The sequence below is a fragment of the Gobio gobio genome (genome assembly GCF_949357685.1).
Source record: "Gobio gobio genome assembly, chromosome: 9".
Lineage (NCBI taxonomy): Eukaryota > Metazoa > Chordata > Actinopteri > Cypriniformes > Gobionidae > Gobio > Gobio gobio.
In genome coordinates, this window is record NC_137115.1 from 40,027,307 (window position 1) to 40,042,873 (window position 15,567).

Below are 15,567 nucleotides of genomic sequence, written 5' to 3' on the forward strand. Positions count from 1 at the left end.
CAGACAAACGGCAATCCACCTATCACCCAAGTAGCCATGCCCTTAATTATGCAGAACTTTAAGGCTTAATATAATTTAAATGAATGAGTTATAAAAAAAAATCACCCCCCTCACAGTTGTCATGAAGGGCAAAATTAGCCGTATAGACCAAAACCACAATTTGTACCACGCTGTAAACATTTGTTTTTCTGCTGTAAAGTTGGGCATTTTAACATGGAGCTCAATGAGATTCTGCTCCCTTCTGGAGCCTGTCTCTAGCAGCCAGTCGATGAATTGCAGTTTAAGGCACTTCCGTATTGGCTTCAAGAGAAACTGGGGGAGGTTGCCGCTTGATTTTTCCTCACCGAATATCTAGTTTCACTCAGAAATGCATCACATTAGAAAAGTACATGGGGCTATGAATGAGGATTCACTTTCCATTTAAGAAATGTCTTTTTGGGGCCACTTTTGTGTAAGGTCACAGAGAGCATGAAGTGCTGAGATACTCAATGCTTCATATAAACAACACATCCACATAACTCAGCAGTAACCCCCAACATAAATTCACATGAATAAAAACAAACACGTGCACAGCTTTTCCCTATTCTCACGTTTTTAGACGCCTGAAGATGTCTGTGAAAGTTCCTGAGGGTTACATAACGATCTAATAAACCAGCAGACTGATAAACAGAAGAACTCAATGTCAAACAAAGACACTCTCACACGTTCAATCTAGCACGAGTACATGGAACGAGACAAGAGACAGGAAGACCAATGACAGCAAAGCTGAATTTGGCCCCCTGCCTTCACTCTATCTGTTCTCAATTACTCCAGACTTCCCAGGACTCTCTCCTCTCTCCTTATGGAGGGGACATTAAGGATGCCCGTGTGTGCGTATGGCTTAGTGTGAGTGTGCGCATGTGTGTTTACAGCCTGTATAAGACTTCCTGTCTGGGGGATAAAGCAGTGCAGCTAAAAATACTCCACAGTCCTCCTCGCCAGATGTGCTTCACATTATAGCTCCAGCAAAAACACAGTCACACATTTTACCAAAACAGACATAATAGAGACCCCTCCTCTCTGTCTGTCTCTCTCCCTTTCTCTCTGTCCATCTGTCTCTCTATTAAGGTTGACAGTAGTTCGGTCAGGCGTGAGTTGGAGATAACAACATCAGTTACTTTTCCCTGGCTGCTATTCCTCAGCTTCTTTTCCATCGCTGAGTCGTGTACGTGCGTTCCTGAGCTTTTGGGGACACTTGAACACATTTTGTTGTGTGTGTGTTTAATAATTTAAATTATTATAAATAATTAATCTTATGACTTATTTGTAAAATTACAAGTCATCCACACAAATTTTGTTCACCAAGGATGCATTTATTTTAGCAAAAATACTGAATACTGAAACATACTGAAATATTATTAACATCTAAAATAACTGTTTTCTATTTTAATATATATTTTAAAATGTAATTTATTCCTGTGATAGCAATTTTCAGCAATATTACTCCTGTCTTCAGTGTCACATGAAATGATGAAAATGTTGATGCATAGAAACTTCAAAATATGTTTTTTTATTGTAAACAGAAATCTTCTGTAACATTATACATTTATTTACTGTCACTTTTGCTCAGTAAATAAATTTTTCACACAAAAAAAACACTTAAATTGTATATGTGTGTATGTATATATCTATATATATATATATATATATATATATATATATATAAAAATCATAAGTTCTAACTTTTTCTCTCATCTTGATATTCAATACTCTACCCTCTGTTTATTCTTACCTGTTTTCTATCTTTCAGTTTTTTCAACAACAACTCTCTTTTCATCAGGATGTAGAACATAGTGTTCCTTTCTTTTAATACTTTATATTGTTATATTGTTTCCATTCATCTGTGCTTGGCTTCAAACGATTATGGAAGCTTCTAAATGCATACCAGCTTTCCTCTGAAAAATATTTGTGGTAAAGACTGTCATAAGAGGCATTCAATGATGTAAAATGAGTGCTTGCTTTTACTAAAGACAAATAATGAAGGACAGAAGTTGGATTTAACATCTGTTGGTTCTTCATTTTGTCGAACATTACAGTTTCCCCATTTAGCAGGTTTGAAAGATAATATCATCATGGTACTGAATGATTACCATTTTCATGTACATATGATACATGTCAATAAAACCATGGTATAACTATCTCAGATGTCCAAAAACAAAAATCCATGGCAACCCATTGATGAATGACCAAAAAACGGTGGTGTTGCCATAGTACATGGCCAAAAAAACTGGGTAGTTTCATGTGACCATTTGCACTTTTTATTACTGAATAATTGTAGTAATTTGAGATTCTAAATCCATTTCCTTACTGTTAATATGTATTTACACAGCAATGTTTTGTTATATATATATTATATTCAAAGGGTGAATCTACATATAATCAGTATACAAATAACAAACACATTTTAGCAAAGATAATGACCACGTATGAACAAATTCTAAGTGCTTAATAAAACACTTTGGAGCTGTTTGAGGATCCACAGACCTGATAAAAAGGTGAGTTAATAAAAAAGGGTGAAATGTAGCAAGTGTGAATCTGACGGTATAATCTCCAGTGCCAAGTAAGGCAAATTCTTGCCCATGCCCCACACTCCAGATGGCTGGCACGGATACATGCCATCTGCCAGTCCAGAGCTGCAGGGAAGATTAGCAGCCCACTGCGTCCCACTGACACACACTCACACTAACATGCACAAACTCAGTCTGTGTGTCAGAACAAGGTAAAGAGGATTACACATTTCTGCCTCGCCACTGCAAGCCGGGGGAAATCGCCTCCAAGCTCCTTGCTTGTATAGACATACACACTCATACAGTATACATACGCTGAGAAGAGCCTGTCATCAGCGTAGATGGAAAACACACAAATATAGACCCAAGAGCCATCATTAAAACACACCTCACTCCAATCCCATGATAGAGAGGTTTGTGACCATCTCCCATGGTGCGTCTCTCAAAACATAAGAAATTACCCACAGGACTAACTATACACTTACACAACTAAATCACTATGGGGTGGTGCAATGCCGGGTGCAAGCGCTGACATCAAATAAACACATGTGACTTAAATGTGCTAATAAAGAACTAGATGAACGAAGCATGTATCATTTGACTTGTGTTCCAGTAAACATCCCTCTTCCAGCATTCATCACTGGAAGTGAATGTAAGCAAATGCAGCTATTCTTAGAGGCCAGACATCCAAAATGCAAGTCAAACACAGACATCAAACACTTCCACGCCTGTCTAACACGTGCTCTAATAGACTGCCCACATCTGCTCTATAAAAAACGCTGACCATGACGCCATGACTATAAAGATCACAAACAAGCCAGACTGCTGGACTCCTTTGTAATCAAAGGCAGAGAGTCATAATAGAAGAGAAAGGTATGAGAGAGAGAGAGAGAGAGAGAGAGAGAGAGAGAGAGAGAGAGAGTTGCAGTATGTTATTTCCTTCCATATTGATGTTCCCTGTATTCGTATTCACAAGCCTACAAACACTCAACTTAAACTGACTTTTCCTTGACAAATACTTCAATGCATGTATGGCACAATTTCCCTCCACTTAGTTGAAAGGTGATGAGACCTCAATACCCTCCTAAAAAATCCAGCATTGCTAAGGTATGCTTTGCATGCTGAGACCAGCATGGGGTGCTTGTTTGTTGGTGGTGGACCAGCAAACCAGCTCAGTTTTGCTTGGGAACAGCATGACTATGCTAGTCCACCAGCTTGACAAGCACTATACCAGCTCTAACCAACATAAACCAGCAAGGACCAACATGGAATTCATGCTGTTTTATTGTCTGGATTTTTCAGCAAGGTAGTGTGTTCATGTTCATGACTTTGTGTTCATAAAATAAAAAAAATCACAGTATTTATTAAATTTCTACTTTTACTGTTGCATATAGGCTAGCTACTACCATTTAAAGTTGTATAAGTTCACATTAACACTAATGTATTTTGAATAAACATGAATTAACAATGAACAATTTTTGGATGTGATTAATCGCGATTATTTACGATTAATCGATTGACAGCCCTAATAAATTATATTATATTATTCAGTATTATATGTAATATTATTATTCATAATATTCAGATTTTTTTAATGATGTTTGTTTTGCATTTTGAATGCAATTTTTTATGAATATGAACAAATTGTTCATGTTAGTTCAGGATACCTGCATAAACAAAATGAACCTTACTGTAAAGTGATGCGATTCACTTATATTTAAACGCTTTACATGTTCAGGTCACTGAAAGGCTGTGGTCGTTAGTTAATATGACTCTCTGGACTGTGCGTGATTATGGGCCGGCTAACTGGGGTGATGGGGGGAAGAATGTATGTCACTGGAAGCCAGTGAGACGAGAATCCGTCTGATGTCAGTGTTTTAGCGAGATCTCCAGCTGTGCCAGTGCCCCCAGCCTGTCCCTAATTCAAAGAGAACGCATGCCTACTGTTGCTGACACTTAATACCATGGATTATATACTGCCCTCTCATTGGTGTAGAGTAGATAACATTTCAGTGTGGAGCTACTGGAAACCAAAAAAAAAACTAAAAAAAGAATTAAATAAAGGTGAAGAGCTTGTAATGAATTCTTTTCTTTGAAAATCATTTGATACATTATGGTATATAGTACAACTTTTCTATCAACGCAAAGTCATAAACGACCAGACAAGGTCAGAGGTGAAAATGCTCCAGTGACAGCTATCTACTAAAAGTATTGATAGTTCACTGAACTAATTTATGCCAGTGCTGTATGTTTGAGGTCCGGTGCAGAACAAAGCGCTCCCGCAGGACAAATGGAATCAATCTGGTTCACTGGCATCTGGTAATGATCTGAACTGGGCAGAAGGGTGAAGGTGGATAGGTTTGCATTTGCCTTTACTAGACTGAAACTAAATCAAATGTGATATAGTTTGTCTCCATAGACTCTAGTCTATAGTCTTTCTTTTAATTTCTTATCACAGCAAGAGTACCATTCTTAACCAGTTACAATAACTGTAGGAATATGCTAAATATGCAGGTATGTGGCTTAAGAAACATACTTTTTAAACACCAAAATATAAAGTACTACAAAATGTATTGTTTTCTTTACTTATTTGTTTATTTTTACAAAATGTATTTTTCAAAATGTAATATCTGTCAAACGATTAATCGCGACTAAACATCCAAAATACAAGTTTGTGTTTACATAATATTTGTGTACTGTGTATAATTATTATGTATATATAAATACACACATGCATGTATATATTTGAGAAAACAATTTTTATTTATATATTATATAAATATATAACTTGCCTTAAATATAACTAAAATATATAACTTTTCTTAAATATATACATTTATGTATGTGTATTCAAATTCAAATATACATCATAATTATACACAGTACACACACATATATTATGTAAACACAAACTTTTATTTTGGATGCGATTAATCGCAATTAATCGTTTGACAGCCCTAATATATATCTTCAATCCATTATATTTATTTCCCAAGTTCACGTATAACCACGCCTGTCTAACCCCAAAGCAAACTTATGAATCATAGATCATAATCCAATGTGTAAAAAAAAACGATTCCATCATCATTTCTCTCCCACACTAAGCAGATCTTTAAAACAAGAGCTTTTATCTCTGTCTGGTCTCTGAAAGGTAGTGCTGTAACCTTGCAGATTTTGGTAGCCAATAGCAACCGTCCCTTTTGTCTATTGTGGCTGGTCGGTGAACACAAGCTAATACACACAAACCCACGCACACTACATGGGATATAAAGATCCAGTGCATTCAGCGCTTGTGTACATATGGTGCAATTTACAAGACAGATACAAATGAGTAACTCAGCTCCAGGCCGACAGCTACGCCTGACCCACATCATTTAACCGTGTTGATGAAAACTAGATTTGTTTGGCCTTGTCTGGTCCCTGCAGGCAGAAACTAGAGGATTTTAATGGCACAGGAAGGATTCGGTTTCAGAGATCCAATAGCAGCCAGGCTATAAGCAGAATTAAACTATGATGAAATATGACTCTCGAGCCATTTCCTAGTTATCAGAACAAACCCAAAGTGAACTTTCTGCTGTATTCGTATTTAAGTATGACCTTCAACTAGGGTTGCACGATTAATTGAAATTAAAACAAAATCACAATAATATGCCTCATGCTTCAGAGTGAAGCGCAGCACTGTGCTCTTACACATGAGCATCTCACGATCTGGTGTTTTCAGTGTCTCAGAACAGCTTGGTTCACAGTAAATGCTGCTCTACACAAATCTCTGCATCTGATCTGAGTTTGGGTCACTCCAAAGAGCATTTGCAAACGCAGCATGTGCCAACCATCTTCGTGTACTTGTAACGAGAAGCGCTCATCAACAAAAGAGAAGCATTTTAAGGGCTCCCTGCATTTTTTTATTTTTATTCAAAGGAACAGTTCACCCAAAAATGAAAATTATCCCACAATTTACTCACCCTCAAGCCATCCTAGGTGTGTATTACTTTTTTTGTTCAGCTGAACATAATCTGAGTTATATTAAATAATAAACTTTGTAATGGCAGTGAATAGTGCCTGAGTTTTTGAAGCTCCAAAAAGCGCATCCATCCATCAAAAAAGTAATCCATTCGACTCCAGTGGGTTAATAAATACCTTCTGAAGTGAAGTGATGGGTTTTTGTAAGAAAAATAACATAAACGAATCACTGGCTTGGATCAAAAGTGATAGTAAAGACTATTACATTGTTATAAATGATAGGCTACATTGTTATATATTTAAAATAATATTAATAATATATTATTCCATTGAACGAATCACGAATCATAAGAAAGTTGCGTTCCGGCGGAAGGGTGACCTCTGACCTGACGTAGGAAGTATGACATAGGCATAACGCAAGCTTAGGTGAGAATAGATGCTCTCAACTAAGCTTACGCAAAAACCACGTAACTCTCTCGTCAACACATGTACGCCCATTGAAGGAAGCCAGTGATTATTGTTTATTAAGTTTTAAATATGGATATTTTTCTTACAAAACCCATCGCTTCGCTTCAGAAGGCATTTATTAACTCACTGGAGTCATATGGATTACTTTTATGATGGATGGATGCGCTTTTTTAAACACTCGGGCACTATTCAATGCAATTACAACGCTGGAAAGAGCCAGGATATTACTTAATATAATCCCGATTGGGTTTGGCTAAAAGAAGAATTGGTTCACATTCATGTTTTTATGTCTTTTATTTTGTAATTGTCACAGTCATGGTTCCTGTTTGTCATGTGATTCCCTTGTCCTCGTGTGATCATGTCATGTGCTTCCCTAGTCTCATGTGTTATGAGGTTTGTTCGACTTCATACAGTGCTGCTCAGACCGATCGGCGGCTGACTTGAAGCAGTGCATGCCGTTTAAAATTTAGTCACAGACTTCAGACAGCGGTGACGCCACATGACTGTGACGTATGCCATCAAAGTACCACGTGAGCGATTCGAGAGCAGACGGCTGGTTCACACGGGCTCTCATGACGACACAGCTGTTCCACGATTGGCCGGATTCATCGCATGACAGCAATCACGTGTTTTTCGTGTTTGTACTAAAACCTTAAGTTCTACTAATGCTCACAAATCTATTTTTTATAACAGTAAAGCCTCTTTTCATGTTTATCAAAATAAAATTGATAAAAAAACGTAGACCACACTTCATTGGTATTTGAATAGTAAGCTGAACGTTATTCTTGTACAAACAGAGGCTGTATTTAAGCAATGTAAAGTATTGAATGAAAATGTCTCTGAAACTTCAGTGTATTTGACAAATACTGCGTTTATTTCACTTTGTATGTGGTAAAGCAGAAGCAGAAAGTGTTCTCAGCTCCTCCCCAACTGCATGTGGCGACTGTACACACCTATTGGTTTTTCTGTCATGTGCCCTGTTTTCTCAATGGTTCAATGTTTTGATCATGCTCACGTGTTTCTTGTTAATCATTAGTCCGTGTGTATATATTGCCCTCGCGTTCCCATTGTTCCTTTGTCTAGCTTTGTTCCCCGTTACTGCTGTTGGTGAGTTTAACTTCATGTTCATCGTTAAGCCACATCTTTGTTTATTTTTGTATTTTGTATCCGTCACGTTTTTGTAAATAAACTGCACATGGGTTCTCAAAGCAACTCGCCTCAGTGGACTTTTGTGACAGCTATTCCTTTAATAGCCACATTAATATATAATCACAAAATGTTGGAAAGATTGTCCAGCCCTACAAACAAGCACAGCAAAGCTGGAACTTTTTATTGCATTTTAAATTGTGATCACAATAATTGTGATCGCAATTCGTGCAATTGTGCGGCCCCACTTCCAGCATCCTTCCAATGGCGTATTCTGGAATGTAATTGTGCCATCTGACTATGCAAAAGTTTGTTATAGTCTCCCAAAACACCGTCAACAACCTTCTGCAACCCAAAAATGTTTTTTTTTACTGAAAAATGTACCTCTCGTGTTGGTTGCCATGTCTGCCACCTTCTGAAAAGTATCAAGGAACGCTGAAGCCGCCAACACTGTGGTTCTGTGAAGGGAGTAAACAGCAAAACATTTATAGTCATCAGCGCCAGCGCTGATTAAGAACAGAAGGCAGACCTGTTGAAAATCAATCTGATTCACTTCTTGAAAATGCAGATTCAGGCTCGAATGGAGGGCTTGATGTGGACTTGTGGTCTCATGGCCTTTGCTTGTGCGAGTCCATGAGACCTTAGGGTGTACCGTATGTCATTTTATGATTCAGAAGGGTGCTCACGTGGGCTATTCGATTTTTAGTCGATTCCACACTGATGTGGACTATTACCCAACACCTCGTGCATCAAAATATCGACCGCAAGGGTTGAGGGTGACATTTGGGACAGGGCCTATAGACCTTACTCAGAGCAGTGCCATGACAGGTATGAAAGTGGGGCTGTGAGGCATAGACTTACCATGTTTTCAATGCCATCCCCTGTAAAAAGCTGTATAAAGCTCCAAGATGACTAATCATTTTCCACTGTTCAAATTGTCAGGGGTTTTTTGTCTACTGAAATTTCTCAGAAAGATATGTTTGCAGTGTTTTGTCAGAAGAACAATCCAAAAACACATTAAGTAACAGCACAATTAAAAGAAAAAATTTATGTCTATCCCTCACATCCTCACTTTAATTCCCGTTAAAGATGGCGCTACGGTGAATAAGGTCTAAAATGTGAGCATCAAAATCTCCACAAAGATCAAAGAAATAATCAATAAAAGGACGTCTGAAGTGTTAAATTACCTTAGTTGGGAATGTAGTTTTGTGGCCTTTGCAATGAAGTCTTCCCACACTGGGTATGAGTACTACAGGAAGGAAGAGACACATATAAGAGAGTTAGTAAGGACATAAACCTCAAAACCAAACTGCACACATACAGGTACCCCAACACAGACACCTTCAGAACTCCATGTACCACAAAGAGAGCGCAAAGCACTTCAGATGAGGACCAGATGTCTCGTTGAATACAAACAGTTATGACACTCTTCCATCTGTTTTAGAAGAACATTCTCGATAGAAACACAGGCTAAATTTCATCCAGGTGTGCTGACCCTGTCTGTCATCATAGCTTCCTACGCTGTATAAAAAAACAGCATATGTTGTTCCCCAACATAGGATGCTGGTGTCCTCACAATAGGCTTCTTAAAGGGATGGTTCACCAAAAAATTAAAATCATTTTCTCACTCTCATGCTGTTCCAAACCTGTATGTCTTACTTACTTCTTTGAAACATAAGAGGATATTTTGAAAAATGTCTCAGTGTTGTTTTTTTTGTTTTTGTTTTTTTCATACAATGGAAGTCAATGGGCGCCAAAACCACCAACAATACAGGTTTGGAGCGACATGAGGGTGAGTAAATGAGGACAGAATTTTCATTTCTGTGTGAAATATCCCTCTAACTCAACCAGCAACACTGGTAAACAACAGTAAAACTGTAAAAGAATGAAAAAGATTTTAATTCCAAAATAATAATTATTTTCACAATCCAAGATGCATCTTTTATACAAAACAAATGAAAAATCATCAAAGGCATCAGGCTTTCACACTGGATCAATTCAAGAGAAACTCTGTCTTTAATAGACTGAAATGTGTAAAGACAGGAAAGAGCAATCTTTTTAAAACTGTGCTGACAGCTCTTGTTAGGAAACTGGAGAGGTTGAAATAAGGTTGTTTTGCATGGTCTCTGTATCTGTCTGAAAATCCTCTGTCTCTATAGACATTTGTGTTAAAAACCTGTCAAAAAACTGCATATTCTGGCATCGGGTTTACTGACAGAACCACTAAAGATGGAAAGACACTAGCCACATGGTAGAATACCTGAGATATCTACTGTAAGCAGTGGTTTCTTATTATTTCTTTAAAAAATTAAAGCTAGGGAGTCGTTTGTTGATGTTGGAAGCTAGGCTTTCTTGTGTTTTGGAAGAAAACTTAATTCTGCTCCGCTGCCCACTGTGCACCTAAAATTACATCCTGAGTTACACACAATCTGCACTACCATACACATGTTTGGTAAGAGTTTTTTTAAAGCTTCAAAAGAAATCTCATATGCTTACCTAAGGCTGCATGTAATATATTATTACATGTTATGGTAAGCACTTTATTTTACAGTCCTGTTCCCCATATACATTCTATGCACTTATTATAGTTATCACAAAACCTACCCCTAAACCTAACCTTAACCCATGCAGTTACCTAATATTAACTAGTACTTTCTTAAGTGCACTGTAAGTACATGTAAGTGCACATACTGTAAAATTAAGTGCAACCCATGTAATTTATTCCTGTGATAGCAAAGCTGAATTTTCAGCATCATTACTCCAGTCTTCAGTGTCACATGATCCTTCAGAAATCATTCTAATATGCTGATTTGATGTTCACCATTTCTTAATATTATCACAGTTGGATTATTTTATGAATAAAAGGTTCAATAGAATAATATATATTATTTTATATTGTTAATATTATTTTAAATATATAACAATGTAGCCTATCATTTATAACAATGTAATAGTCTTTACTATCATTTTTGATCCATTTAATGCGTCCTTGCTGAATAAAAGTATTTCTTAAAAAACTTACTGACCCCAAACCTTTGAACGGTAGTGTACATAAATGCATACAATAAGAATAATTATTCTCTAAAAAAATGCTGGGTTAAAAATAACCCAAGTTGGGTTGAAAATGGACTAACCCAGCAATTGGGTTGTTTTAACCCAGCGATTGGGTTGTTTTAAGCAAACATTTAACCCAACCGCTTGGTTAAAACAACCCAAATGCTAGGTTAAAACAACCCAATTGCTGGGTTAGTCCATTTTCAACCCAACTTGGATTATTTTTAACCCAGCATTTTTTAGAGTGTATCTTGACATACTCCGCCAACTCCTCTAAACAGCCAAAGCCAGGTAAATTTAAAACCCACACGTGGTTGATTAGCTTTTAGGCAACAAGAAAGAAACAAGGAGATTGAGATTAAAACTGATGAACAAATAAGGTTGTTGCAGGTTGAGAACCGTCTGCAGATGCTGTGATCCATTCACTTATGGGCCGTAATAGACAATAACTTAATTCAATAATATGATCATCTTATCATATTTTAATCAGAAAACATAGCATGTTGTTATAACAGTCTTCCTTTTTTTAGATCTAAAAAAAATATTTTCATTATCTCAGGTTTAAACTTAGTCTAACATACTGGGTCATTTTGTCTGATTGAGATATTGTACAATAAAGTTGTAAATGTAATGTATCTGAAGTTTTAAAATGTAGGCTAATATTATAATGACAAACTTACAAACTGATATTAAATCACATCAAAATCAAATTGAGAGCTTTTGAATCGGAATAAGATCGTAACTAATCAGGAACTCCAGTATTAGTTAGAAACCAGGATAAAATGGGAATTTCCTAATAAAACATTCATATATCAACGTCTTGCTCTTTTTTGATGAAAGAAGAATCGTATTGCGATTGGAATCGGTGACAAAACTTTGAAGAAAGGCCAAATGCTGTGGTTATTTCCTAGGCTCCATGCAAGTTCCTGTGGCCAATGAACACATTAAACAAGATGACAGAAAGTCCTAACATTTCAACCAAAGAATGAAACTGACCTTAATGATGTTATTTGTATGGTCAATTTTTCATATCAACCTTTGAGTTGATCTGTATTCATGGAGGCTATCACAGTCACAACCCAAAAGCTAAAAACAAACAAACACCAAAACGTTTGAACGTCTTGGGAAAAAAAATACAATAAACTGGGTTACACTTTATTACGATGGTCTATTTTATACATTCTAATAACTGTAAGTAGCTTTGCAACTACATGCCAAGTCAAATAGCTGACCTTTTAGTAGACTGTTAGGTTAGGGTTAGGTGTTAGGCTTTGGGTAAGTAGAATAAGATGAAATGTAGTTGCAAAGTTAGAATGTCTGTTGTGGGAGCATCAAAATAAAGTGTTAGCAGATATTAAGCAGACAGTTTACTAATACTTTAATGAGAGTTAGTTGACATGTAGGTGCAAAGTTACTTAAAGTTAGTAGTAGAATGTCTAAAGTGGACCATCAAAATACAGTGTTAGCAAGACATTTTTTAAACTGATGAGTATAATTATTATTATGCATTTAATACAATATTAGTTTTTAAACTGATGAGTATAATTATTATTACGTATTTAATTCAATATTAGTTGTATTCTTAGTTTTTATTTTGGAAGTTAAAAAAAAAGCCTGTTTCTGTGTTTTCATTTCATTTTATTCCAACAAAAATAGCTGTCATAAACCTTTGGCCACAGCTGTAAACTGTTTTATAGACCTTGGTCTGCCAAGTGAAATCACTGAGTAGAGAAATGCTACAATATGCTAATTTCCGAAGAGGAGTTTGCCCTACCTACTCACATCATCTCTGACATTACAACACGGAGCTGCACCCTCTTTACAAGTGCTGATATACTGCATGTCAAACAAGCTGAACATTGCCACGGTTGGTCCTGTGCCAAGTCTGAAGCCGTTCTCAATATATGAACTCCAGATCTGGCATCTGGCCACTGAACTTCACTCAAACGCCAACTTTCAGCAATAACATTCACTACTGGAGCCGCATGAGAACATGGAAACCATTTATGGAACAGTACGTACAACCACAGGGTTCTGCTTCAGCAACGCAACAGGCTGGAAAGCAGTCCAGAAAAAAAAAAAAGTGCAAATAGCTGTAGGAAAAGGAGATCATATCTGAGAGACGGCCATGAGAGGTTTCAATGTTACAGGGGAAGAGATTAAATTAAGTTTATTTACACAAATGCGCAAATTCCTTGGATCTTTCAACAACATTTTTAACCTTATTTTTGTGTGTGATTTTAATGACATTAGACGTTTCACACAATAACATAAGATTTTGCCTTGTCTTCATTAATGTTTCTTCTTAACAAGATATGTGGGTCAAAAAATAGTGCAAAGAAAAGAAATAAATGAATGAGAATAGCGCAAATAAAGAAATCCAATATTTATATGGCATGTAATTGAATATCTCTTATTGATATTAGGTTAGCCACTGTAATATCTAAATCAATTACTCCCCAAATGTTGCATAATTAGAATGAGTTTCTATATTACAAATTTTTATCTTCTGACAAAAATAAATGTAATGCTTTTCTAAATGTATGAATGTCAATATTCTACATACTGTATTACTTACAAAAAGACGCATAAAAGCTGTTATTGATTCTTTTTTCTTCAATGAAAATCACAACAAGGCTCTGAGCAAGCGAGATTTTAGCTGAGCTCCACATTTAAGCTCACTGATGCATTATATCTCTTTATGAGCCATGCATAATCCTTGCACATTAACATTGCTTTCAGAAATCATCAATATGATAGAGAGATATTCTGACTCGAGTCCAAAATAGTGGTAAATTTGGTCGTTGGACAACTAATAGCTAGGCAGACTTTTAGTGCACAATTTTCAAATCTGTAAATGGCGAGTATGTCAAGTCAAATTAATTGGGTTAAAATGGGATTATATGATGTCAAATTGAAACATATGAGCCTCTACACATGCAATAACAGAACAGACAGCTAGTTCACATAGTAAAACACTTGACTATCAAAACATAATTTTACATTTCTGTTCAAGCCTGGACAAGTGGGTGGTGCCCATGCTTCATATAAACCCCCTATATTTTTAGAGAAAAGATAAATTCTTAAGAATTTTGATCATTTCTAACTAAGCCCCTAACTAGACCTATTTTCTGAGAGGGAAAAAAACATTTCTCTCTCGTTTACGTCTTTTACGTAGGTCTATTATTTGTATTTACCTCGAATGGAATGCACAAAAATGTGCTTTAACACATAAAAGATTCTACAGACATCTACAAAAGGGTTCAATTCTCATTTCACAACAAAGCCCTCCATGCTGAGACCCCATGTCATTAATCACAGCATCAGTGGTGCAGGCAGCTGGACCTCTAATGAAAACAAAGGCAGTAAAACACAACCATCTTTTTTTGCTAAATATCTGCATCAATAAAACAGTGCTGGTAGGTACCTTCATATCGTTGACGATCGCCTGAAACAATCCACCCAGAGCGCCGCACTCCTTCTCCACACTCTCCATCATGTCACCAAGCCCTTGATTGTTATTATACGCTCAGTGAATGAACAGAATAGATTAAATGTTCAGATCCAAATAAGCAGATTTCTTCTTCAGGGATTGAGATGAAAGTGTTCCATCACACCCTAATACAGACCTCTTGTTGCTTCGGATGCAAATGTGAGCAACATGCAGCAGATGTCGGCAAAAAGGAAACAACAATTGAGGCTGTCGGGTGGCTCGGTGCCCGTTATCCAGGGAATGATGGCTGGGGTCAAAAGATCTGATTCTCCCCTCCCAACCCCCGGTCTAGGATACAGATGACGATTGGGGTATCATACTAACAATCTGTGCTGTCAGATCCGCGTGGACGAGAGGTTTCGGCTTAAACACTGACGCTGTAACTGCGATTTTAGGATGAAAGAAGGAGTCGAGTGATGCAGCGAAAGACGGACGTGATATTCGATCCCCCAGGTTGGTGGGCGGGATCTTTGGGACTGGGGGCGGGGCTTAGGGGTAGACATATGGCAAGTTGGTGTGTGTGTGTGTGTGTGTGTGTAGAGAGAGAGGACAATTGAATAGTGGTCCTTTAAAGTAGCTTTAATGTGTCTTTGTGTGGCAGGGACAAAGTTAGTGACAGCACAGCTGCCACTGCAGGCCATTAAATGGACAGTGCACTTTTTTTTAACCCTTTAACTGTCACTACAAATATATATATATATATATATATATATATATATATATATATATATATATATATATATATATATATATATATATATATATATATATATATATATATATATATATATTTGAAGAAAAAAATCTAGTAAATGAAATAAATTCTGACTTAACAATAATGATTATGATGATTAAAGGGGCACTTCAGCGCTGGGAAGATGAATGTGTATTTATGTCATT

General features: G+C 36.7%; 1 protein-coding gene across 3 annotated transcripts in view; it reads right to left on the reverse strand.

Annotated features, from left to right (window-relative positions):
• The window catches only part of mtss1la (MTSS I-BAR domain containing 2a), a 33,394-nt gene extending 18,312 nt beyond the window's left edge, over positions 1 to 15,082 (reverse strand). The window contains exons 1-4 of one of the 3 annotated variants that reach the window (XM_079825543.1): positions 14,804 to 15,066; positions 14,602 to 14,684; positions 9,308 to 9,369; positions 8,505 to 8,578 (exon numbers count right to left, since the gene is read on the reverse strand). In XM_079825543.1, coding sequence (XP_079681669.1) covers positions 8,505 to 8,578; positions 9,308 to 9,369; positions 14,602 to 14,684; positions 14,804 to 14,837 — 253 coding nt within the window. In that variant the 5' untranslated portion in view covers positions 14,838 to 15,066. Of the gene's footprint in view, positions 1 to 8,504; positions 8,579 to 9,307; positions 9,370 to 14,601; positions 14,692 to 14,803 lie in introns of those variants that run through there. The other 2 variants (XM_079825542.1, XM_079825544.1) reach the window with 2 other exon arrangements.
• Positions 15,083 to 15,567: the final 485 nt, after the last annotated feature.